Below are 24,399 nucleotides of genomic sequence, written 5' to 3' on the forward strand. Positions count from 1 at the left end.
TGACTTTCCTTTCGGGCGGGCGTGCATTAAAATTATGACATACTTTTGGGCTTTCACTCCAACAGGTGGAGGCAAATGTAGGTGAGTCATGGATTATCAAGAAACTCAATACGATATTAGAATTTTGTAATCAGCATATAGACGGAAGTGGAAATAAGTCATCGCGTAAGTACGAAAGATGCTAATTTCTGGACTGCATTCCTCAACCTTGAAGTCATCAAATCACCTTTAGTGTGAACACGAAGCTTGTGCAATGGGCATTGAACAATAATACATTTTTAGATATTAAAAATGAACAATTTTTTATAGTCAGCTTGCCAAAATTCGGTCCATTCCAATCGCTACAGCAAACAGATAAAATTTATTTTTTTTATTACACATAAGAAATCAAGAAATAGTTAAAGTCAATAGTAATCAAGAAATAGTTAAAATCAATGGCATTCAGGAAATAGTTAAAATTAGTAGTGATCAAGAAATAGTTAAAATCAATTTTAATCAAGAATTAGTTAAAATCAATAGTAATCAAGAAATAGTTAAAATTAAGTTTAATCAAGAAAGAGTTAAAATCAATAGTAATCAAGAAATAGTTAAAATCAATTTTAATCAAGAATTAGTTAAAATCAATAGTAATCAAGAAATAGTTAAAATCAATTTAAATCAAGAAATAGTTAAAATCAACAGTAATCAAGAAAGTTAACATTTCGATTGCATTCTAGGGATGATAATATATTTCCTTCCTTAAAGAGGTTTTTTCTACAGGTTTGTCTGCCTGCCCAATTAAATGGTTCCCATGTTTTAACCATGCAAACCAGCAAACCAGCAAATCAGCCCACTGTGGCACTGCCGCTCCACCAAGAGCGTTCAGCGATGAGCGGAGAGCGGAGAGCGTTTAGAAAGCGGCGGTTGCGAGAGCAATTGCCGCCGCTCACGGAGAGATTGCGATTGAGATTGGGAATGGAGAGCGTGGATCGCGGAGTCGGAGTCAAAAGCTAAAAGCCAGATTCAGTTGGCGGCGCAGACTCGACTCGTTTAGTTCGGCGTTTCGTAGAAGAGCGACGAAGCGCGCGTGCGGCTTTTCCAGCGCGGTTTTTCCAGCCACACACACCTTCTGCGACCCGTGCATCATTGTTATTAGATATTTTTTATTTTTTTTTTGTTTTTGTCTACCTGCCAACGTGTTGCAGGGCCCGAACTAAGAGCTGCGGTGTCCGATGAGTGGGCTAAAAGGCTTGTGCGTTTTTGAGTAGTGCATCTGCCTTTCAGCGAGTGCTACAATTGTCGCACGTAATCGTGCTGGCAGTTACGGCTCAGAAAGCACCGAAAAAGCGTAGATACAAGATACAAAAGTATCTCAAACACATGCGTTACGCTCAGCTGACTCGCCGTGTGTGTGAGTGTATCGGTGTGCCGGTGTGTGTGCGAGTGTGCTTAGCTTAGCTAACAAATTGGTTAGATAAACTAGGCAAAAACTGTGAAATTCGCGAATAAAAAAAGTTACACAAACGAAATACACGAAGGAAAAGCGAGCTGAAACTGAAAGTAAACAGTGCCGGGCTGACCAGTAAATGCCTTAAACTTAAATTATACAATTTAAATAGAAAACATACAGATCCCAAGTCCGCATCATAATATCCTCCCCGCACCATTCCCCCGCGGCTGGCCGAAATATGTCACAATTCCGCGATAATTCATGGGTGAGTTGCGATCGAGTTCAGTTCGGTTTGGCTTGAGATTGGCACTAATTACCGACACCGACTTACAACTGCACGTATCCACGAGATACCCGCACTCTATCCTGCACTCAAAACTAACCAGAATTGCACAATTATCCCCCTCTCCGTCCCATTAGCCCGAAAAGCCCCTACGACATCTTCTTAATTGGTCCAAATCGTTAATTAACCTGTGTGGCCATCTGTAAACCGATTGGCCAATTGGCCCCCATGCATCTCTCGGCTGACCCGATTTTTTCAAATTTCGCAGCTCGCCAAGTGCGATCCATCGATTGGGGATTGCACTGGCGGTCAAAGTTGGGAAAGTCTGGGATTTCTTAAGCCATTTTACATTAGGTATTTGAGATACATTCACTACCGCTAGGCTTGCTCAACCTTAAGAGAGTTATAAGCATTGGCCATGGTCTAGATTCTAAAACGTGTTATATTCCTACTGTTTTTTATAACGTTACTAGGTTTAATTACCATAGAGGCGCTCAGTGAACGAGATATTCAAAATTGGGGTTAAGTAAGGTAGTAAATTATCAATACTTTGATTTAGTTTCTGACTCTTGGATTAACCCGCAATTGCTTAGCTTCTGGCTTTCTATCTCAAGTTGTGTCGAAGACAACAACACACACCTACATTTTCCAAGACATTTCCCAACTCCATTTCTACATGCAATCTAGATCAAACACTACTTCTACACCTCGAGCGGCTTTTTTCTGCGGCAATTGCATTTGAGGGTCGACAGAGCTTTCTTTTGTTGCTTTCGGAGTTGAAAAACTGGGCAAACAAACAGATATGGCTGCACTCAGCGAAAAGAGTTGTTAAAGTGCACAATTTGTTGATAAGAAGACTGTATTTGAGTTTAAGTAAATGGAGGCACACAACCAATATTGTGAATGATATATTTTGGCATGGTAGAATAGCTCTCTTTTTATGAGCATTTACTTTGTTTAGCTGTATTTTTGTGGATGCGTTATCGGCGTATCTGCGTATATGTAATCGCATTATGATCCATTAAAATTCGCCAGTTTTTTGGCATTTTTGTGATAAGCTCTGCGACACCCACAACAAAGGCGCTCCCTCGTCTGGCACCAAAAAAAGAGAATCGTAAAACCAAACAAAATCAAGTAAAATAAGAGGAAACCAGTTGGCGGACTGGCCCAAGACGATTGCGCAAATGTCGTGACTGACGTCGCTCCATCGATTATCATCTTCTTCTGGCTGAGATTGAGATTCGCACTGGGATTGGGTTTGGGATTGGGATGCTGCACCTGCACATCCAAAGTCTGGAGGCTGGCGGCTGGCGGCTGAAGTCTGGTTGATGGCGACTGCTTCCTGGTGGCAGCTTCAAGTTCAATTACGGCAGATTGTCGTGAAGGCATTGGCCATGGATCCACAAACACATCCACATCCATATGCTTGTATCCCCACTTCCACGTCCATGTTGGTCATCAGCAACTTTCACTCACCGGCAAAATGACGATGACGATGTGCCTCCTGCACATTTTGTCATCGTTTTTCATGTGGGAAAATCTCTCGCCTCTGCAAAAGATCCAAAAAAGACCTAAACGATGGGGAAGTCGTGTGGAGGTTCGCTTTTATTTTGCTTTTTTACTTTTATGGAAGCTGCGTTTTTGGGCAGACATTGCAAAATAATTTCCACAACAAGTTGGAAGGCCGTCGACGACAATGAACTTTTAATTACCCCAAAGACTCGTTTCGCAAAAGAAACACATGGAGCAGAAAAAAAATGAGATGGAAAAGAAAAGGGGGCACAAACCTCATTCAAATGAGGTTCGCGGAAGGAAAAGAAACGAAATTTCCAAAGGAGGAAAAGTTTCTTAGCTCTCCGTGATCATATGCAATTTAATGCCTGCCCAATTTGCTGCTGAACAATCGGATCTTTGTTTTTTTATGAGCAAAACCCTCCATTTCCCCAGCAGCAGATTAGATTTCAATTGAAGATTTGCAGATTGGCTTCCCTCGTTGATTTTCGTGGGATTGCCAGTCGAAAACTGGTTGCCAAATTATGAATAAGTGTGCTGTAAATGCGATTTCTGGCTAATACCTAGCGGATTGCAGTGCAATGATTAGATTTGGCCGGCAGTTGCAAAATTGTGGTACTTTCTGTGTATTGTGCCTGAAAGCCCATTTTTCCGCCAACATTCCACATATGCATTGGCTGAAACGGACTTCTTCGTCACTACTCAATTAAAAAAGAGTCACGAGCCTACAATATTCACAGCTAATAATTGGTCAAATTTGATGCTAATCAATTGGGAATTAGGTTTAAGGAGGTACGGCATACTATCTTAAAATTTAATTTTATTCATTTTATTTAATTTTATTTAATTTTGCTGGTTGCCAAAGAAAACCACCTGAAATTATCGCTTGAACGGTTATTCAATCACAAGAAAATATTTATACGCTTCTTTGATGAACCAATATAAAATTACCAACTATCTGTGAAGTATAATTAGCTAGAATTAAGCGAAAGAAAGTTCAAAGTACCGTGCAAAGATTTCTTTTAATGTTTATTCGGCAGCCATAAAAGCGGGCAAAAATAAGCTCTTGAAGGCTTATGTAAGTGAGATTTAGTTGGCCAGAGCTAAACAAATTTCCAAGTACCAAGCACATGAAAAGATACGTAGATACATATTTTGATTGTTACTGCTGACCAAACACAGAAATTACTGGCGAAAAAGGAAATTTTGCGACAATTAAACAGTGAAAGTCGGTAAAATGGATCGTTGTGGCATTAGTTATTACCCCGACTTGTTATTATTGCTACCATATTTTTTCTGCTTTTTTGTTCAGTTTATTTGTTTTTGTTTTTGCGCTGCTAGTTGGTGATATGACAGATTTAATAGAAAAACTTGAGAAATACGGCCAGAAAGATGGATGGCAGAGATGATGATAAACTCGGGCGCGCAAACTGTGTTAAAAATAATCACCATTTTTCGCTCTCCATTCGCCTTTGTTTGCCACTCTGCATTTTTAATTATATTTGTACAGATTTTACTGCTGCCTTTTCCACACCACACCAAACGAGTAGTGCACACAAAATCCAGAAAACTTGGGCTAAAACTTAAAACCAAAGCCTCTCCAAAGGTTGGGCGCTGACCTTGAACAAAGTGGATTTTGGTTTCTTTTTTTTGGTTTGAAGATCGGGCCGAAAGTCCATTTGGTTCCAGCCAAGTCACGTTCAATGCTAACCCACATTGGACAAATGCACATATGTGGGCCAGCATTAACGGTAATTGATTTTCAACTCAGACTGTGACCGATTCGAGAAGCCAAAGAAAACTCACCGACAAAAAAACAAAATACAAAAAAAAAAAAATACAAAAATATAGAAAAAACGCAGCAAAACAGAAGAGAAACACACATCGAAATTGGTAACAAAAACGTGCTCAGACTTTGCTTTCGGCCTAGGGGATCTGGCCTCGTTAAGAGCACCAAGCGTATCTACAAGACAGCGACAAGTGTATCTGTATCTTTCAGATACGCCAAGCACAGAGCGAACGGACGGAGAACTGTTCTCATTTCGCATTTCACGGCGGTTGGAAAGTATTCAAATGCCTCAACGGAGACATTCCCTTTCTCCGCCATCTCGAACTCGAAATGATTCGGTTTTGTCTTACCCTCGATGGATAAACTACTGTTAATACCCTGCAGCCTTATCCATTTCATATTTATTGCGCTACAAACTGATCATAGATCATAAAAATTTGCTGTGCAATAGATCTTATGTCTGTCAAACGTTCGGAAAACTAGTTGTTGGAAAATTGTTGGTTCCTTTTCTCCACATTTGTGTGTCATAAAGTGTGATGAATAGTGGTTGATTGCAAACTTCTTACTTCTGCTTGATATTTATTGTATATTCTCACACACAGTACAAAAAGCTGGGTATATCTGAATCTAGCCCAGCTTTCATCGCCTTTTTCAACAGTTTTTACTACAGACCTTTCGCTTCAGCTCAGTGGGAGTCAGCACCCACACAAATTCGCTGGATATTCGCATTCAAACCCGACTCACTCATTACCATTCACACACTCATCCGCATTCAGAGCTACATTTTGTTGAATGCCACTAATTGTTGTCGGCGAACGGTGGCAGATAAACCATTTACCTGAATGGAAATGCGTTAGAGAATACAAAACAAAAATTAGCGATAAACATTTGTCACTGGGCAAATGAAACGCAAAAGGGGCGTTATCGAACTTTAGTCACTGAAACACTGACCTACATGATTGCGAAAGGAAACAAAAAGTTGTGAATAATTCTCTACCACTTTCATAGCTGCGAAGGTGGCGAGTTGCATTTCGATAAGATAATTTCGCACAGGTTCGACAAGTTTGCCTACAAGCAATAAAACCTCAAATAAGTCAGTCACCAGAACAAAAGATTGTAAATTGTTACCAACACATATTGGGATGACTCAAAAATGGATGGAACTTCTGCTGACGCAAAAGTATATTTCACACAGAAATAAGACCAATTAACCGAGCACAAACAACTAGATGGTGTTTTCTATAAGTACTATAAAATGTTTTGATGCAAGCCAGTAAACCCATTAAATCAGTCAATATATGGCATCATTAATTTACAACATTGAATGAAATTTTGTAACAATAGCCGGATAATTGTTATTCTGCAACGAGGCTATATTATAACAATAGCAATTACATTTAATTGTATTATTTCGATCTTGAAATATGTTCTTTTCTACTAATAAAGGGGAGAGAAGTATGTATTCGTTAAGTAGAAGGATCACTAAAAAAGGAATAAATTCCTCCAGGAACTTATACCAAAATCATTTTTCTTTTAACTATTTGACTATTTTTCGTAACAGTTGTTTGACTGTGATAGGGATGGTTAGTATTGGTAATAAGCTGCTCAAAACAGTTATTCTTTCACGTTTATGATCATTTTTAGCCAAGTTATGGTTAAAATGGCCATCAAAAATATTTGAGTTTTTGCAAAAATCCGTTTTTTCGAATTTCGGTCATAAAATAATCAGTTTTTTGGCCACAACTTTAAAAATATTTGTCTGATCATGGAATGGTATACCTCGTTGCGCTCGTAATTAAATTTCCAATTGAACTGTGTTCAAAAATGGGAATGCTAATTTTTTGCCATTTTTTTCAAATTTTGATGATGTTACCCCTTACAAAAAATGCAAAAATTGACCCATAAAATAATTTCCCAAAATCCGTCAAAAAGTGATAGGAATCGTTAGCATTGGTATTAAGCTGCTCAAAACAGTTATTCTTTCACGTTTATGATCATTTTTAGCCAAGTTATGATTAAAATGGCCATCAAAAATATTAAATTTCTTTCCAAAATCCGATTTTTTGAATCCAGCCCATAAGCAAGATAAGTTGGGCCCGGTTGATTTGCTTGGCGAATTGGACCGTGTGTGTTTTGAAAATAATTATTGAACATTATACGATCGAATTAATCGATTTAATTGCCCCTGGTCGTTCTCCTTGTGCCACTCACTGGTTCGGCGACAGTTCGATGAACTTGAGACGGAATCGCTGAGTTGCGATAATGATAATGCCACCGATTGTCGGCCCAAATAGCCAGACTTTCATTGGACGGGTGGCTCAATTGGCAGTTGGACGTGTGGGATTGGGTGGTCCAATCGCATTTGGCGCGGACACTTCCTGATGCAACCTTGCTCCGCCGCTGCATTTCATTGATGTGCATTGTGAATGGGAGGCGAAGCGTGTAACTAAATGCGAATTTAGCTAGTTACGAAGGCATCCTAGCGAGGGCGGATCGTTGAGTTCAGTGAATTAATATATACAGAGATAATTCGGTAATCTGTGAGTGTGAAGTCTGCTCTATCTATTTTAATATTCCCCCCATTATTAGTTGTGCAAATTTATAGACCCTTTTATTTGTCCTGTGCATAAATTTCTGTTATCCCATGGTAATTGTATTTGTACGGCCATAAAACCCAACCCAGTTCAAGTTCAACCCACCCAAAAACCAGAGAACGTCACTTATTTATTAATAGCTTCGATTGTATACCAGTTTAAAGAGACACATATCTTGCTGGCTAAAATGTAGAACTTTCCTTTGCCTCTAGAGCATTCATTTTTCGCAACACAAGACCTTGGCCAGTTCTTATTTCCAGTTCTTTTCAAGACCGCTTGGGAAAGACTCATCCAGCTTGTTGGCGGGGGAACTTGTGTGGCAACCTCCCCTGAAATCGGCGAACTTGGTTCCGCATTGGGCCAGTTTTTGGCTGGGCCTTTGTTTAAGGTTTTAGCCGATCTGCAGCTTAGTGTTTTCAGGGGGTGTTCCCTGCACTTAATTGCCAACTGGCAATTGTTTACTATAGCTCAGTTACTCTTGACTGGTTAGACTTGTTCTACGCGAGCATGTCAACTTTCTTTCGGCAATCGCCGAGAATCGGGTTTTCGCTTGAGCTTTATTCTGTTTTTCAGTTTATCAGTTTTTCAGCTAACGTGTGGCCCACTTCGTGCCGAAGCACTCATCTATGTGAGCGGACACGGGGCGTATGCGCAATGGCGGTGTAGCAATTGTCGGTGATTTGTTTTTGTGAGATTGAACACTTGCAACGCAATGCCAGCCGCAACTGCGCAGCAATTTCACAGAGAAAATCTATTAGGTAGCTAGAAAACTATTTTATAGAAATCTTTACCACAAGTGGTAACCCTATTCTAATTTTAAGGCATTTTAACTTTTACTTCTATTCTATTCCTATTCTTACAGAAAACAGCATGTTTATTTCAGCATATATTAATCATATTAGTCAGTTGTCTTCCTGACTTTTGCTATTGAAAGTATATCTTATCACTGGGTTGTAACGCCGCCTTTTCCGCAGTGCAACATTTATTTACTGTCATTAACGGCTACTTAGTTCAATGGTTTTATCTACAGACATCGACTTCGGTCATGAGTGTATAGGCTATATATAGACCCTGCTGGCTGATGCATTAACGCGCCTTGAATCATCCTCAAGTTGGCACTTGTTTTTCAGTCTTGGCCAAAACGCCGGACGTTTTTCCAACAATTACTTCTTTTTTTTTTGCCGGAAGTTGGCGAAGCCATAGTCTTTTTGGACCTGGCAAATTCGTGATCGTATATGGGCATGCCATCACGTAGTTAATAGAAAGTGGACAGGCCCAAAAGCGAACCTAGCCCCCCACTCCCCAAAGCCCCTCCCCTCGCACTATTTCACCTGGTACTTGGACCATCTAAATGTATATGTATTTGTAATTGCAGCTTGCTGTACAGTTGCGGTCAAATTAATGGCACTACAAGCTCTCTGATGAGCAGTAATTGATATGTAAATTGCAAATAGCATTCGCTGAAGGCAAAAGCTTTTCTCACTTTGTCATTAATTCATCGCTAGTTCAGTTTCTAATTGTTTTTGAGAAATAAGTAGATGTGTGAAGGTATTTTTATGATCTTAAATAAGTACATAACAGACGTGAAGACTGTTACATAGGAAAACGATTAGAACTGAAAACTTAAGGAAGATATCATCAAAACAACAAACTTTATTGTTAAACCTAATAAGTGCGAGATATTGCGTTTCACTGTTGACCATTCTGCAATACGATTCAAAAAAGTACCAGCTAACTTTCGGTAGTGCCAATAATTTTGACCAAAGGCTGTGTGCAGCTGTCTCACATTGTAAATATTCATTGTTATTTAAGCGATTATTTAGCGAGTAAACCTAACAATACTATTTTCGCTCTGCAAACTCCCTGCCCCTCAACCGTCCGCGCTTTCCCCGCCTTTCTCCCTCTCCCTCTCTCCCTCCCTCTTTCTCTACCTCTCTCTCTCTCTCTCTCTCTATCTCTCTCTATCTCCCTCTCGCTCTCTCCCTCTCCCTCTCTCTCTCTTTCTCTGTTTCTCCATATCTCTATATCTCCAAATCTCTGTCTCTCGCTCTGGAGAAAAGCTCGCCAATGCGCGATCATATGGCGTTTTTAAGAGTTTGAGGAGCTCGGCTCGTTATGCCAAGGCCAAATCGAAGTCGGCCATTAATCTCAATGCCCATCTGAAGAAACAGCAGAAACTGGAGGAAGGACATCTCGAGAAGAGGAGGCAGGATAAGAAAATACACAGACAGAGTGTCAGTGAGGATCAGCCGATCTATGCGAACGTGGATGAGGTTATACCGATCCATTTAGAACCGGAAACCGGATCCGAAGTCGATGCTCTAATGGGTAATGCACAGGTAAGCGGACCCAGAACCCAGAACTCAACTCCAGATCTCCAGTTCCATGTGCATCCGGCTCCATTGCATCCCATCCAAACAAAATACCGAACTAAACAGATCCCAGATTTCAGATCTCCGGGGATCGGTGACATCAACACATTGGAGCGTTTATCCTCTCATTTGTTTAGCAAGACAATCGAGAGCTGAAATTAAATTTATTACCTCTCCGCCCTTCACTATACCACCCCCATTAAAAACCCCACTTTTCGGTGTGAATTGGTTGCGATTGTTAAACCCGTTTGTCCAATGGCATTTAGCAGCCAAGTGCAAGTTGTTCAGTAATACAAATCATATAGGCGAGCAGTAGCTAACGAGTACCAGGCAAATAAAACCTCTGAACCGAATATAGACCAAAAAGTTGAGTGTACTCTTCAGATATGATTGATTATACTACTGAAAAAACAAAATTTAGCTCCTAAGGCAGAAATCCAAAAAAAATATATATATTGGTAATTTAGTTTATGGAGTATAACTTTAACAAAATTGTATTGTACCATAAATAAATTAGAGATTTCAGATAGTGTTACGTTACAAATCGAATAAAGCATTGCATATTTTTAGGCAGCTCAAAATAATTTTTGATCGACCAAAATTCCTTTTTAAATTACTTTGCCGAGTAAAAAATAAATAAATTAGTAAGTTAAATTAAATACAAATTATTAAAGCAGCAAATAAACATGATTTATCTGTTAAGGTGTGAAACCTGACTGAGGCTTGCAGCTGAACTAACTTATGGTGCTGGAACTGGCTAAGCAACTGGAAAAGCTGCAAATATTTTCAAACAAAACTTGCAAAACTGCCGTCTTCCGCTTTCGTGGTGTTAGTTCGAATAAATTAAAAGCTAGAAATTAATAAATTATGAATCGGTGTTGGTTACTCCATTAAACTTCAGTCGCTCATTAACCCCAGCCCAACTTAACCTCCGACTAATTATGTACAAACTATGTTCTATATTTTTCTCACCTACAGGTAAGCACCACTGCAACGGTAATCCGTCTAAAGTTTTTTTCGCCCGCAACTCGCAAATTCCCAGACCAACAACAATGACAAGTAAGTTTGATAAATGTCGCAACTAGGGTTAATTAAAATTTTCAGACACCAATAAGAAAAACCACAAATTTCCGCAAATAGAGAAGAAACTCGAAGTTCGGGTTTCTTTCGTACTCGAATGTCGGTCAAGCGGCGCAAGTGCAACGTTCATGTGAGCGGTTTCCAACGATTCCGATTCCGATTATAATCGTACCCCACACCCCCCTCCCGACAATACGAACCTGCATAAATCTGAAGCGCATGCCTATCGTTATGGTTATGCAACCGGGAACGGAACCCGACAATCCGAAGATCCATAATACCGGTACTTGTCAACGGCGTCGCCTCACTCAGCACGTGCATTTAGCTGCTTAAATTTATTGTATCGCTCGTAGACGTCGCCTATGGTGCACACTGGGATCGAGCCACTCAAAAAGGGAAGCCATGTAAGCGAAAAATTTCAAAAATTTTAAAGAGCGGAGAGCAAGAAACTAAAAACGAAGCAAGCGCTACTAAGGAAATTATATAACTGGATATGCATAAAATAAACAAAAATATTCACATTGGATAAACAAAGTAAACAAGTGATTTAACAAAAATAAATTTTAAATATTCTAAAAGCAAAATTTCTGCATCTATAGAACCGAAATATACATATGTATGATAAATACCTTCCGCCGATCAATAACACATGTAATTTATGCGAGACTTTCAGATGTTTACAATCGCCGACTTAACAGCATGTTCCACTAATTTTTGCCACTTAGCAATTAACTACACAATTAATTAATCAAGCCACGCGTCAATCAAGGCCCACTGTGCAACGGTACATTGGCGGGCCAATCAGTGAGTACCGCTTTGCATGCTGCGCCGATGACGTTGCTGTGGCGGCGGCTGCGGCTGCGCTGTACTGCCTTGCGGTGTACCGTAAGTCGGCGGATCAGCCTCTTCTTCTTCTTCTTCTTCCATTTGAATATTTGGCCTACGCGTTGTCAACGACTATAACAATAACAAAAACAAATGCAAAACCCATAACAGCGCAGCAGGAGCGCCGGCCAACGGGTGCGAGCGAGAGAGGCACGAGTGAGAACAGGTGCAGCATCCAGGCAGGAACTGCGCTGCAACCGCGCAGCGACTGCACAGCATGCCTCCTGCGTCGGCGCAACAAGCTATTGCCGCTCTCTTCTCACCCTCTTCGGTGTCATTCTGCACTCGCTCTCTTTCTCTGCCTCTCCGCCTCTCCGCTGGCGCAGCGTTCTGGCAGAGCTCCGCGGGCAGAGCAGAGCTCAGTCTGCTGCCGCGCGTTGTTGACGTCGCTTCGTCGACGACGCTGTTCTCTCGTCGCTGTTCTAAATTTAGTCGCCGACGCCGACGTCGCGCGTTTCTGTAAATGTCGCCGCTGCCACAGACAAATAACAATAATATCAGCAACAATAATTACAGTTTTATATATTTTCGGTAAATTTTGCACCAGTTCGTATACTTATTGTATATGTACATATTTGGTTGTTTGCATAACCGTAACACAAATTAGCTAATTGTTTTTTTCAGTGTGCTGTGTGTGTATGTGTATTTGAGTGCGAAACGTGCGAAGAAACAACAACAACGGTATAATGCAGTGAATTAGGGTTCCTGTGTTTTGATTGATTTGATTTGGAATCGAATGAGAATTGTTTTCGTGTGACTTCTCAAATCCCCAGAACCTCAGGAACTTTAGATAAACAGTAGTAATCGTTTTAAAAGACCGGTACAGTCAATGCCCCCTGCAATGAATTTCTGCATACCCACAGAAAAAAAAAGGAATCACCAATGTATTGAATAAATAGACCTTTAGATTTCAAAATATTTAAAAAAATATATGTCTGTACACAAATAGACTTTTTTCTAGTGCATCAAACGCATCTTGTATCTTCTAATTGTTGTAGCAAATCGAATAGTGTCGGTTGGAGCTCTTTTACTTTTCGCTATCTGTCGACCTTGTTGCCGATTCCAAAATAAGCTCAAGTTTGTGGTGTGACAAATGGCAAACTCATCTGTCAGATGCACCAAAAAGAATCTGTATCTTCGGTCGCAATAAATGGTTGAAATTTCCTTGGCTAAATCGCATTCAGCGTACATTTTCCATACACACTTAGCCCGATTGGCCGAAAAACCAAAGTCTAAACATCTTGAAAATGTGCCAATTATTTTTGTACAATTCCCAAATAGAACACAATAAAAACCATACCCCATAGACCATGTCTACGCATCCGTTCATACACATAAATATATCTGTCCAATATCTGAGGTGTATATGTACGTATTTATAGATATTATGTGATCTTTACATGAATGTTCTCTTTTGATGGCCGGTTCTTTGGTTTAGATAGCGATTAGCATAATTATTTATGGCCCAGCAATTGTTGGAGGCATTTTGGTAGAACTTTAGTTTCTGAATAACGATTAACCGTTAGGTGTTGATCGAAAGATCCACAGATGAACCTCGCTAGCCTGAACTGCCACCTGTTGAAGAGTCTTTCAGAGGCACATGTATTTTCTGTATTTTACGATTCAAAACTCATTTGACAACTGGAATTGTTTGGACATGGAATTCGCCCTATGCATAAAGTTCCAGCTAGCGAGGCTTGACTGTAATTCGATAGTTAATTAGCCACTGGCACCATATTCAACGGATTCCAAAGACAAGCACAATGACGAAAAACAAAGCATAAGCCCAAAATGACCGAATGTCGAATAAAAATAAATGCAGCCGCTTCTTATGCTGCTTCTTCTGGGTCTTCTGCTTCGTCTTCAGTCTTTGGGGCCCTTCTCTGCCCCTCCGCCGACGTCTTCGAAGAACAAACGCATTTCTAACAAGATTGACAGGCATTCAAAGCGAGTGAGCGAGTGAGATGGCCAGTGCCCGCTGTCTAACGGCAATCGGCAGAAGAATTGAGGCAAAAAAACCACAAATAAAATACAATAAACTAAATAAAAGCTCTTCAAATCGCGTCTCCGTCATTTGCTGCCTGTTGCAACATGTTGCATGCTCGGCATGTCAATGACATTTAAGAAAAATTGATTGAGGCGGCACGGCGAAACGGGTTAATTGCGTTAACCCCTGACACCCACATGAGCCGAGTGCAGCAGCCAGAAGGAAAAACAGAATCACATGAGGAAGAACTTCTTGTAATTGACCCCCAGTTAAATGGGGCTTTTTCCATTTACTTAATGATAGACTTCTTAAAAATCAAGTCAAATTATGTCTACCATTAAGAGAAGTACATACATACATACAGAAAAGGGACTCATATTTCACTCGTCTTGCATACATCTAATATTATTTGTATTTACTCATAGATAACATAGATGGACAGAACTATTTTACTTTCAAGGCTTAGATGGCAGATACATCATAATTTCTTCCGAGAAAAAAAACTTGAAAGACCCGGGTACACTTATATAACCACCTTATCGCATTTGGCGATTACATAGCAGTTTATTCTTCTGTACAGAATTCATTGATAAGAGCGCTTTCGCCAACTTCCTTAATCCGTTTATCTAGCTAGCTGGGCATCCGCACCTGTATCGCCCACCTCACATCATCTCGACACCCCAGCGAACGTGACCTACACGAATCAGGTGGTCAGATCAGATCAGATCAGTGAGATTGAAGACGAACCCAACTGAACAAGAGTTTTAACCATTTGAAAGGCATTCGAGGAATGCGGGGAAAGGCAAACAGAGTGCTTCGCCATTGAATTGCCTCATTAAGAGAATTATTTTTGCATTCGGGTCTCAGACCTTGCGCATTTGGCGCAACATCCCGCGATAAGTTGTGAAAATATTTGCGTAAGTGAAACAGAAAGCGTCGACATACAGACACTGTCTATAAGGTTTTTTTCGTATACTTTTCGACTTAACTCTACCCCATTTTCATTCTCTATTTTTGGCTGGCGCAGAGAGATCGAAAGATCAACCGATCGCACACGAAGCAAAGTGTAAAGGGCAGGGAAATCTTTTCGGTTTTTTTGGCAACTACAAATTTAGCGTTTTGTTTATTGTTCTAGACATTAAATGCGATAAATGCGCCCCATAAACTACTGCCTGAATACAGCAGTGGAATGAGATAAATGCCAGGTAAATAGTCACTTCTCAAACTTCTCCCATCGCAAAAGCACACTATATACATATACATACATACTCTATGTATTATTAAAAAATTAAACACAGGATCAATTCAATTCAAGGTATTTGCACCACAGCAAAATGAGCCTTCTTTAATGGAAAAACGCATCCCATGAATGGTTTATGGTTTACTGTATTCAGGTGTTCGCTAGACTTTCGCACTTTTTGTTTATGGGAATCAATTTCTATATACAATGGCGATGACAGGCGTAGTTAAGTGCATGTATATCGAGTTTTAAGGTGAGATTGCTCACTCAGAGAATATAGGGTGCACTTACAAAATGGTATCAAAAGTACGACTCACCGAGATTTGGTGGTTTATTTGAAAGTAGTAAACATTCGAAATGAAGCCATTTGCCTTCGTCGATCACAGTAGCAATATTCAGTCGAATTCCTAAAACGGGAAAAATAATAAGTAAATATATATAAAAATGAAACCAAGGCTCTTTCTATTTTATAGAAATTCTTCTCAGTGCACTTGCAACTTAGCTTTGAATTGGTATATAAACTGAAGTTGGGCTAAACTATAAATCAGTCGACTGCTGTTGAAATCGCAGCTTGGATGTGAATTAGAAAATAGAAATGAACCGAGGCAGTCTATTTAAAAAATCAGGATAACCAAACATGGTGTAGGTATGGTAGAGGAGTGGCTAATAGACGGTGCTCCCATATATGGCCTTGCGATGACCTTGACTGTGATCCATGGATCCTTACAGGAGTCGGTGCCACCAATTATGGCCACTCGCTGGCATTGTGTGCGATTAATTCCTTTTATTAATCATAAATTGCCATAAAAGGGGCCCAGCCAAAAGGCACTTGCAATTGTCGGTGGCTGCAATTGCCACAGTTGGCAACTCTATTTATAGAGCTCAAAAGGCCCACGGGCAGAGTTATTCCACTGTTTATCTTCGTGGGTCTTGCCCCCATATGATCTTCCGTCCGTCTGGCCATAATTTATGTTATTTGACTTTTAAGCCTGGACTGCGAAGTCGGCAGAAGGCTTCCCATAATTGCAGGTTCCTCTCGACTTGCACCTCACCTCTTTTCTTGCTCCACCTTCTTGCACTTCCCAAAAATTTGCATCAACTGAGATTTTCGGTTTTATGTTAAAACGGAAATATGAATTACACTAAACCTCACCTGTCATTTTCTAGATTAGGGCTTGATTGGGTAATCTTCGAATTCTTGATTTCATCATTATAAATAAATGTTCTGTTTTCTATCAGGATCGCAACTAACAAGGAAAAATATTTATGTTATTAAAGCAAATATTAGGATAGAGCATTTACAGTTTCTTGCAGTCCCACATTTCTGTCCCAGTGTAGCACTGCTTAAGCACTGCTTCCTCGACTCCCTTGCGACTGCTTGTGCGGCTTTTCAGCTAAGCTAAGCTCGCTCATTAGTTGAATTGTCTTTTGACTTGTCACACACTCCACTTTATTGCACTCATCTGCCTCCGCGAAACGTGACATATCGCAGACGGTGCGATTAACCCCTCTCGCTCCCACTGCCGCCTTTTAACCCTCTGCTTGGTTGCGCATCCTCTTTGGCCGCTCTGCTTCTTGCTCGATGCAAATGCTATTAGCCGCAACAACAAACAAGTGCAAAATGTAATTAAATTGTTTTACTTACTACGGTTTCGCACGTCGGCCATTTGAATCGCGAAAAGTGTAACGAAGGCAACCCAGATATCTACAGGCTTACCAGTACAGTGGTCGCTTGGTAAGCGAGCTTGCTGTTCCTCTCTTCAATTGCCTTGAAGTTGGGGAACTTTTACCCCAAGCTGTTTATGTGAATTCCATTTTACTGAGTAACTTGCATAGCTACGCTAATGTAACTTTGTTAGGAGAAAAGTAAATCGATACTAGTTATCTTTTCGTTCCCGAGTCTTCACTGTCGAATATATGCACATACATATGTATATGCATTTGTAGAAACTTAGCACGAACCTTACATCACGGTACAGTTATAACAACAACTGGGGCTTAATGATCGTCGCTTGTCCCCAGTCCTCTCTCATCCCCCCACTCTCTCTCTCTCTTCTTCTTCGTCGTCCTCCTCTCTCCTTTCTTCCCCCATCCCATTGCTCCACTTTGGGATGCAATTGCAACAACAGAAATCGGAGTACCCGCGTTATATGCTCATTTGTAATTAGAAAACCCACTTCGCCCAGGGAAAAATGAAAAAACAATTTGCATTTCATTCAAGCGAAGTAAGGAAATTGGAAAAGGGAGGCGGCGAGGGAGAGAAATCGTTGAGAATAACAATTATCAGACTTAACTCGAAAGTAAATAGTTCATAAATAAATGATTTATATAATTACCAACACGGAATGACTGTGGAGAGGCAGAAGAAGAAGGCGAACAGCAGCGGAACGAAGTGATCATAGAAGAAAAGCCACAATAGATGTCAAGATTAATAGAAATTTGATTGGTAATTTCTGAAGGACAAAATTTTGTTAAATTCTCTACTGGTATTTACTTTCTTGTAGCTTACAAAAATAATTTTAAATTTAAATAGATCATTTAGAAATTTAAATTTGTAAAGTTGAAATCAAAATTGGTTGGCATATATATTTTAATACATAAATTAATATTTTGAAAGTGGTTCTATTACTTTGATCGTTGCTGTGCAACCACACTTGATCGGCCAGACACAAAACAGAAAAGGAGACAAACAGACGTCGCTGCCAACGTCGCAGTCGATGGGGGCGCCACGGGCGGCGACTTTGCAGTCTCTGGTTTAGTTTTGTTATTGCATTTATTCCAGTGGCCAACGCAGCGATTTGTGCGTCTGCTTCTCCTTTCCCTTATCTCTTCCCTTTAAACAACCACTGCTCCCCACGCCCCATGCCTCCCTTTTTTGCCCTCTTTCTTTCCCCCCTTGAGCCCAAAACCGATTTGTAATCTCTACCTGCATCGAAAACTGGAGCAAAGAGTAAGGGAATTGGTGGGTAACAGAGGGGGAAAGGTGAAAGAAACGGTGGATAGAGAGGGTTAGGGGTCGCCAGAAGGTGAAGAAGGGAGCGGCCTTTTCCTTCAATTTCCCCTATTCTTAGCACCTTTCTTAAGTCACTTACCCATTCCTTTTCCTTCTGCTCCTCCTTGTTTTCCTGTTCTGTTCGGTGTGTTTATGTTATCTGTGTGCTTTGGTATGTAGGTGAAACATCGCTTGCAAGTTACTTGCTACAGGGTATTACGGGTATAACGGTTGGCTATTCCGAATTAAACATGGGGGAATGGGCTTCCAGTGGAATTTAGATTGCCTTAGGCCCTGGCTGCCACTTTTCATGTGAACTAAATTAGGGAGTTAATTGCTTTTACATTTGATCCAGGGCCTCACTTGCTCGCGTTTCGTCTGCAACGAAAGGTGTACAGTTCGGCATATCTAATATAGCAAAAAGATAATAGTTATTGATGTTTACTGTCAATGTATGTGCATACCCATTACACTTTTGAAAAACAGTGTTACTGCCGCTAAGAAATTATTAAAAAAATGTGTATTTCTCTATAGTTTCATTAGAACGAAATATACGTTATTTCGCGAATCACATCATTGACAATTGATGAATATGAGAGCACTTTTAACATAAACTTGCAGCAATCTGGGTCTTTCCAAAAAAGAACGGATGCTTTCCCATCGACGACAAGCGTCACTTCCAGGTCGACTCTCGCTCCCCTTTCGGCGCTCTCTTTTCGCCTAGAAGAAGCCCAGTTTGCTCTCTCCCCCTTACAGTTCCTTTCATCCCACTGCATTTGTTGTTGCGCCCCTCTCTCACCACGCTCACGAACACGCACGCTCACACATGCACACACGCAGACGTGCGAACAAGAGTGCAAGTTTAGGAATTGGAATTTTTGTAATGTTTTTGTGTCCATAAATCGAACAGCCGTCAACGATGAACCACCTGCGGGTGCACAAATTCAAGCTGGGAGGCAAAGATAATGCCGCCCTGGCCGATTTGCCCCAAGCGGAAAACACCAACAATAATAACAATAACGTCGGAAGCAATAATAATCAGAATGGCGGAGCCAAAGGATTCCTGGGCAGGATCAAGCGCTACTCAGTGCTGGGAAATAAACTGGGACGTCGTCATCTCGGCAGTATGAATCTGAATCCGTCGAATAATGCCAGTGATAATTCCGTTTCGCCCACCAAACTCCATACTGGGAGCTACAATATGACCGGTAGTCATTCGGATGATCACCGCCTGGAAATCGGAGCTCCGATTTTGATATCGACCACAACCCTGGACACCGATCGTTTCGATGTCACGGAGGCCAGGCTCAAGCAGATTGGCGGCGGCATAGCCCAGACCACCAGTATTGTGAGGACCCTGACGCCCAGGAGTTCGGATGAGGAGGAGTTTGTGGACGCCAGAAGCAGTCCGCCGCAAATGGAAAGGGATGAGGATCTGCAAGCCACAGATGGTCAGGGAGAGAACAACGATCACGATCAGGATGATCATCAATTTCAGGTTCCTAAGGAACCACACCAGGAAGAGGAGCTGAGGAATTCAAAAGATCTAGACGATCCAGAGGAGCCAGAACAATTTGAGACGCCCAAACATGAGGTGGAGGCAACGTTGCTGGCTGCCCAGGAAGGGAAACGTCCCATAACGCCCACACAGACTGCCATAGATCCCCCAATCAGACGACCACGTATTGCTCGCCAGCAAAGGCAATCGCAATCCGTTCAGAATCTGCATCGCAGCGAACTAAAGGTCTACCTGCAAAAGTCCAATTCGATGGCGCTGGACATGAATGTCACGGCTCCGGCCAAGCTGGGATTGGACTTGAATCTGCCCGAGTTGCCGGAACTCTATGGAGCCAGCGAGCTCAGCTTGGCGGCCAGTGATAATAAGGAAAATTTGACAGCGGTGAAGCCAGCCGCCGAGCGATCGCCCATACCAAATGGTGGCTTCATGGCTCAGCAGCCCCACTTCAAGAGCCTGGATTCGTTCCACCTGAACTCCCGCTCCCATTCGCATCAGAGCTCTCACCAGAGTTCCCGCCATAGCTTGGCCTGCAGCAGCAATGGAGAATACGACTTTGATCTGAAGTCAGTGAGCTATCAGAGCCTGAATGCCCAGAATCTGTTCGTTTCGATTGACGAACTGCAGGAGCTAACGCGGCAGATCAACGAAACGGAGGACTTTGGCAAGGAGATCGATCTGGAGTACTGCACGCATCGCGATCAGCTGAGACCCAGTGAGCGCAGAATCACCCTGCTGAAGAACAAGAACCAAACGCTGATCAACTTCAATCACAACAAGGAGAAGCTGCGCAAGGGCTGGCACGGCATGAAACACTGGCTGGGCGAGGAGGGCTCCAAGATCAAGGAGGCAGTACGTCAGCAGACGCCGCTCAAGCGTCTGGCCCAATCACGGAGCAATCTTAACCAGTCAACCGCGGATGCCAGTCGCCAGTCAATGTCGCCGGAGCGAAGTCGTCGCGATGTAACCGAGAGCTGCGAGGATGTTACTGAACGCACCGAAATGGAGTCGTCCATGTCACACCGAAACAGCGAGGAGGATCTGTCGCCGCACGCCAAGCGGTTCAAGGATGAGGTACAGGTCTACCTGTTTGTTGTTGGTCTGGGGTTGCTACAAGGGGATGGGTTGATTGGGGTTAAATATATGCTAATGATATGATTGCTATTCAAAACAGGGACAGAACGGCTTCGAGGAACTCCGGCGATATGTCAAGCAGGGCGGCGACTTTAGCAAGGAGCTCATCTTTGTCCTGCAGGAGAGGTGAGTCAAAGATCAAATCAGTTTGCGTAATGGATCCAAATTAAATTTGTAACTTTTCAGAGCCGACTCGGAGCTGATCTACTCCAAGTCGCTATCGAAGCTGGCCAACAAGCTGAACAAAGCCGGCAGGGAAATCCCCGGAAGCGTGGCCGACGCCTGGCGTGGAGTAGCTACGGAGATGGAGAGCCGCAGCGACATACATCGCCAGTTGGCGGCCTCGCTCACGGATGAGCTGGTAAAGCCGCTCAAGACCGTGGTCGAAGGTCACCACAAGGCGCGCAAGGCGGTAGGCAGACTTTTAAATACAGTAAGGCATATAACTCTAAGCAAATCCCGATTCTCAGGTGGAGAGCAATGTGGACAAGGCGGCGCGAGTCCTGGGCGAATGGCGAGCCAGCGAGGCGAAAGCCAAGAAGGCCTCCCACACGGCGGCTCGCGAGAATGAGAAGCTGCAGGACGCGATGCTGGACGTGCGCATCCAGAAATCACCATCGATTGCTCTTCTCCACCAGGGGCCCAACAAGCAGGCCGCAGAAAAGGAGCTGAAGTCGGCGGAGAAGGATTGCGTCAAGCTGGACAACAAGCGCAAAAAGGCCGAGGAGGCGGTGAAGCGGGCGGATGTGGAATACTACACCCTGTGCGTCCGGGCGGAGCGAGCCCGCGTGGACTGGGAGATGGCCGTGCTTCGGGGAAGTGCCCAGCTGCAGAGCAGCGAACAGCAGCGACTGGGCAATATGCACAACTTTGCCCAGCAGTATGCACGCCTCATCTCGGACATGAATCCGATCCTCGGCGGACTGAGCACTCGCCTGCAGCCGCAACTCGATGCTTGCAACGTGGCTAAGGACATGCAAGTGGTGCGCCACATCCGCCGCAATTCGGAGGGACCCAGTGAGCAACTACTTCCCGACTTTTACTGCGAACACACCACGCTGGCAATGAACAGGGAGCGTCGCAAACACGCTCTGATCAAACTGCTGCAGCTGGTCAAGACGGATCTGGAGCGGGAGCGACGATCCCGCGACGGATTGAGGGGACTGTCGCAATCGCTTAACCACCAGGAGCACCAGAACATCACCGATAAGCTCTACCATGTATGTTTAACACTTTATCTCACTCAATAATAGATTTTATTAAATATGGTTCATTGTAGATCCGTTCCATGCTGACCTATTTGGAGGGCGCCCGCCTCAAGCTGCACTCTGCCCTCTTGGAGCTGGACCACAAGCCCAGGACCACTCACCCACTGGCCCAGCACATTCAGGTGGGTTTTTAATGGTAACTTAAAAGACTTAAGTGGTTTTAACGTCTTTTGAAATCCACAGATCACCCGTGACCGCACTGGATTGCAGCAGAGCATCCTGAAGGTCCCCAACTGGCTAAAGAACAACGACAAGTCACAGACGCAGCAATCGACCAGTATGCTGGCCCACGATATCACCGACATAACCACTAACCACGAGGATGAGCTCCCCGAGGAGAACTGCTCCCACCTGCACAGCAGCACCAATAGCAACAATAATAGCAACGGCTCCTGCACAGACATCAGTTCGGTGGTGAAGCAGTTCAACCGAAGCAAGAGCAATATCGAAACCAATTTCACCAGCCAACCAAAGATAATCTCGACGACAAATGCCGCGGTTGCCGCGTCCGTTAAGTCCAAAACTCTGGCCAATCTGCAGGATGGCCATCACAATAACCACCACCACCATCATCACAGCGATCGCGGCCAGGCGGATGGTGGATCCAATCAGCAGGACTCCGATTTCGATGAGTTCAGCTCGCAGGACGAGGACGAGGAGCCGGAGAAGCCGCAGCAGCAACAGCCGCAACCGCAGCATATGCTGCAAAATCCACCCATCAATGGCCAAGTGCAGACGCAGCATTTCTATCAGAATGCGCAGGAACTGCAGAAGAGCCAGAAAGACGGATCCGGTCCGATACTGGGTCGCTGCAAGGCACTATATAGCTACACCCCGAAGCTCTACGATGAGCTGGAACTGAGTCCCGGCGACATCATCGAGGTGCATGCCAAGCAGGACGACGGCTGGTGGCTGGGCGCCCTGCGCAACCACATCGGCATCTTTCCGGCCACCTATGTGGAGGAGTGCACCTAGATCTAGTTGGGGGATCGCCCTTCCAGGTTCCCTCCATAGCTATAAAAGTGCGAATGAGTGTGTGCGACTGCCAGAAGCGTGTGTGTGCGTTGTGGAGCGATTTGTTTGACATGAAACCTTGAAGGAGAACGTAATCCCAAGGCGATTCAGGGATATTTTGAATCAATACAGGCTTCATTTTGAAACTGCCAATATTTTCTGCTATCAATCATCATTGCTAAAAATCAAATGTTACATTTACTACACCCCAATTTCACTTATATTTGAACGCCAATATGGTTCTTAATTGACAAATGAAAAGGATATATTTATTTTAAAAAATAATATTTCAATTTCGCAGAACACTGGAAATATTTACACTTTAAAATTTAATGACAGCATATGTTTTGTGCACAAAAATGATTTACCTACACGCAAGTAAAGTGCATATCTTGAAAAAAAGTGTAAAAGAGCAAAGAAACAAATATCGAGGTTTTTTGTGCAATTCGTTCATTCGAAACATAAAGAAGCACTAAACTATTATTCACTGTAAAAGAAAACATTAAGACTTAAACAATTAACTTCATTGAAAACGAACAAAATCAAGAACAAAATACTTCATTTTTGTTAAAACATTTTTTTGGAAAAAATGAAAATATTTTGTTTTGCTAAAATATTATGAGCTTCCTTAACCATTTTCTTGGTGGACAAGGTAAATCAAACGAATCATAAAATTAATTAAGAGCTTACGGAAAAATACTGAATATATTGACATTTTTTCAAGGAGTAAAAATGTATATATATTGATTTTTTTATGTTTGACTGCTTAACCAGTACTGTTTATGTTTTTCGCCATAGAACTATTTTTAATTTGATAGCCACTCAAACGAAACCCAATATCCCATGCCCTGATTTGCATTACAGGTTTATTTTAATCGTTAAATTTTTTTATATCAAACAAATCGATCCACTTTAGTGTTACGAAGTTAGTTACCCTGCTCTTGACAAGATGATGATTCCGAGGACAGGCCTTTGCATTAAGCATACTAAGTAATCTACGAGTAACGATTGTATTAATTTTATATTTTTTTTTATAATGTTAACTACCAATTACACTTTATGTTTAGCTTCCAGTGTAGTCATTTACCATTTATCGATTCTGCACATTAATTGTAGCGCTGGTCCTCATCAATAAAGCAAAATATTGTTATTTCATTATTATCATTTTTTATTGCATATGCATAATGGAACGGCATACATATATCAATATATATTATTATATTCAACATGCGAAATCACAAATGTTTTTTTTCTCGTTTATAATTACATTTAATAAATTAAAAGTATACATATATATATATATT

At 42.1% G+C, this 24,399-nt stretch overlaps 1 protein-coding gene and 1 long non-coding RNA gene across 6 annotated transcripts in view; one reads left to right on the plus strand and one right to left on the minus strand.

Annotated features, from left to right (window-relative positions):
- Window positions 1-18,563, minus strand: part of LOC113564586 — a 64,380-nt gene extending 45,817 nt beyond the window's left edge. The window contains exons 1-3 of one of the 2 annotated variants that reach the window (XR_003408106.1): window positions 18,264-18,563; window positions 16,325-16,418; window positions 16,188-16,270 (exon numbers count right to left, since the gene is read on the minus strand). This is a non-coding gene — a long non-coding RNA (uncharacterized LOC113564586). Of the gene's footprint in view, window positions 1-15,488; window positions 15,579-16,187; window positions 16,271-16,324; window positions 16,419-18,263 lie in introns of those variants that run through there. The other variant, XR_003408105.1, reaches the window with a different exon arrangement.
- LOC6549908 (nostrin) lies at window positions 1,009-24,321 on the plus strand. 4 transcript variants are annotated; one of them, XM_026982707.1, is made up of 8 exons: window positions 1,009-1,694; window positions 9,668-9,946; window positions 19,074-20,753; window positions 20,854-20,939; window positions 21,000-21,225; window positions 21,284-22,033; window positions 22,093-22,203; window positions 22,265-24,321. In XM_026982707.1, exons 1-8 carry the CDS (start codon window positions 1,668-1,670, stop codon window positions 23,054-23,056), a joined length of 3,951 nt encoding a protein of 1,316 aa, XP_026838508.1. In that variant the 5' UTR covers window positions 1,009-1,667; the 3' UTR covers window positions 23,057-24,321. The 4 variants fall into 4 exon arrangements, with proteins under 4 accessions (XP_026838508.1, XP_015010847.1, XP_026838507.1 ...); XM_015155361.2 differs by lacking the exon at window positions 19,074-20,753; XM_026982706.1 differs by lacking the exons at window positions 9,668-9,946; window positions 19,074-20,753.
- The last annotated feature ends 78 nt before the right edge of the window (window positions 24,322-24,399 follow it).

The sequence above is a fragment of the Drosophila erecta genome, unplaced genomic scaffold (assembly GCF_003286155.1).
Source record: "Drosophila erecta strain 14021-0224.00,06,07 unplaced genomic scaffold, DereRS2 tig00000152-arrow-arrow-pilon, whole genome shotgun sequence".
NCBI lineage: Eukaryota > Metazoa > Arthropoda > Insecta > Diptera > Drosophilidae > Drosophila > Drosophila erecta.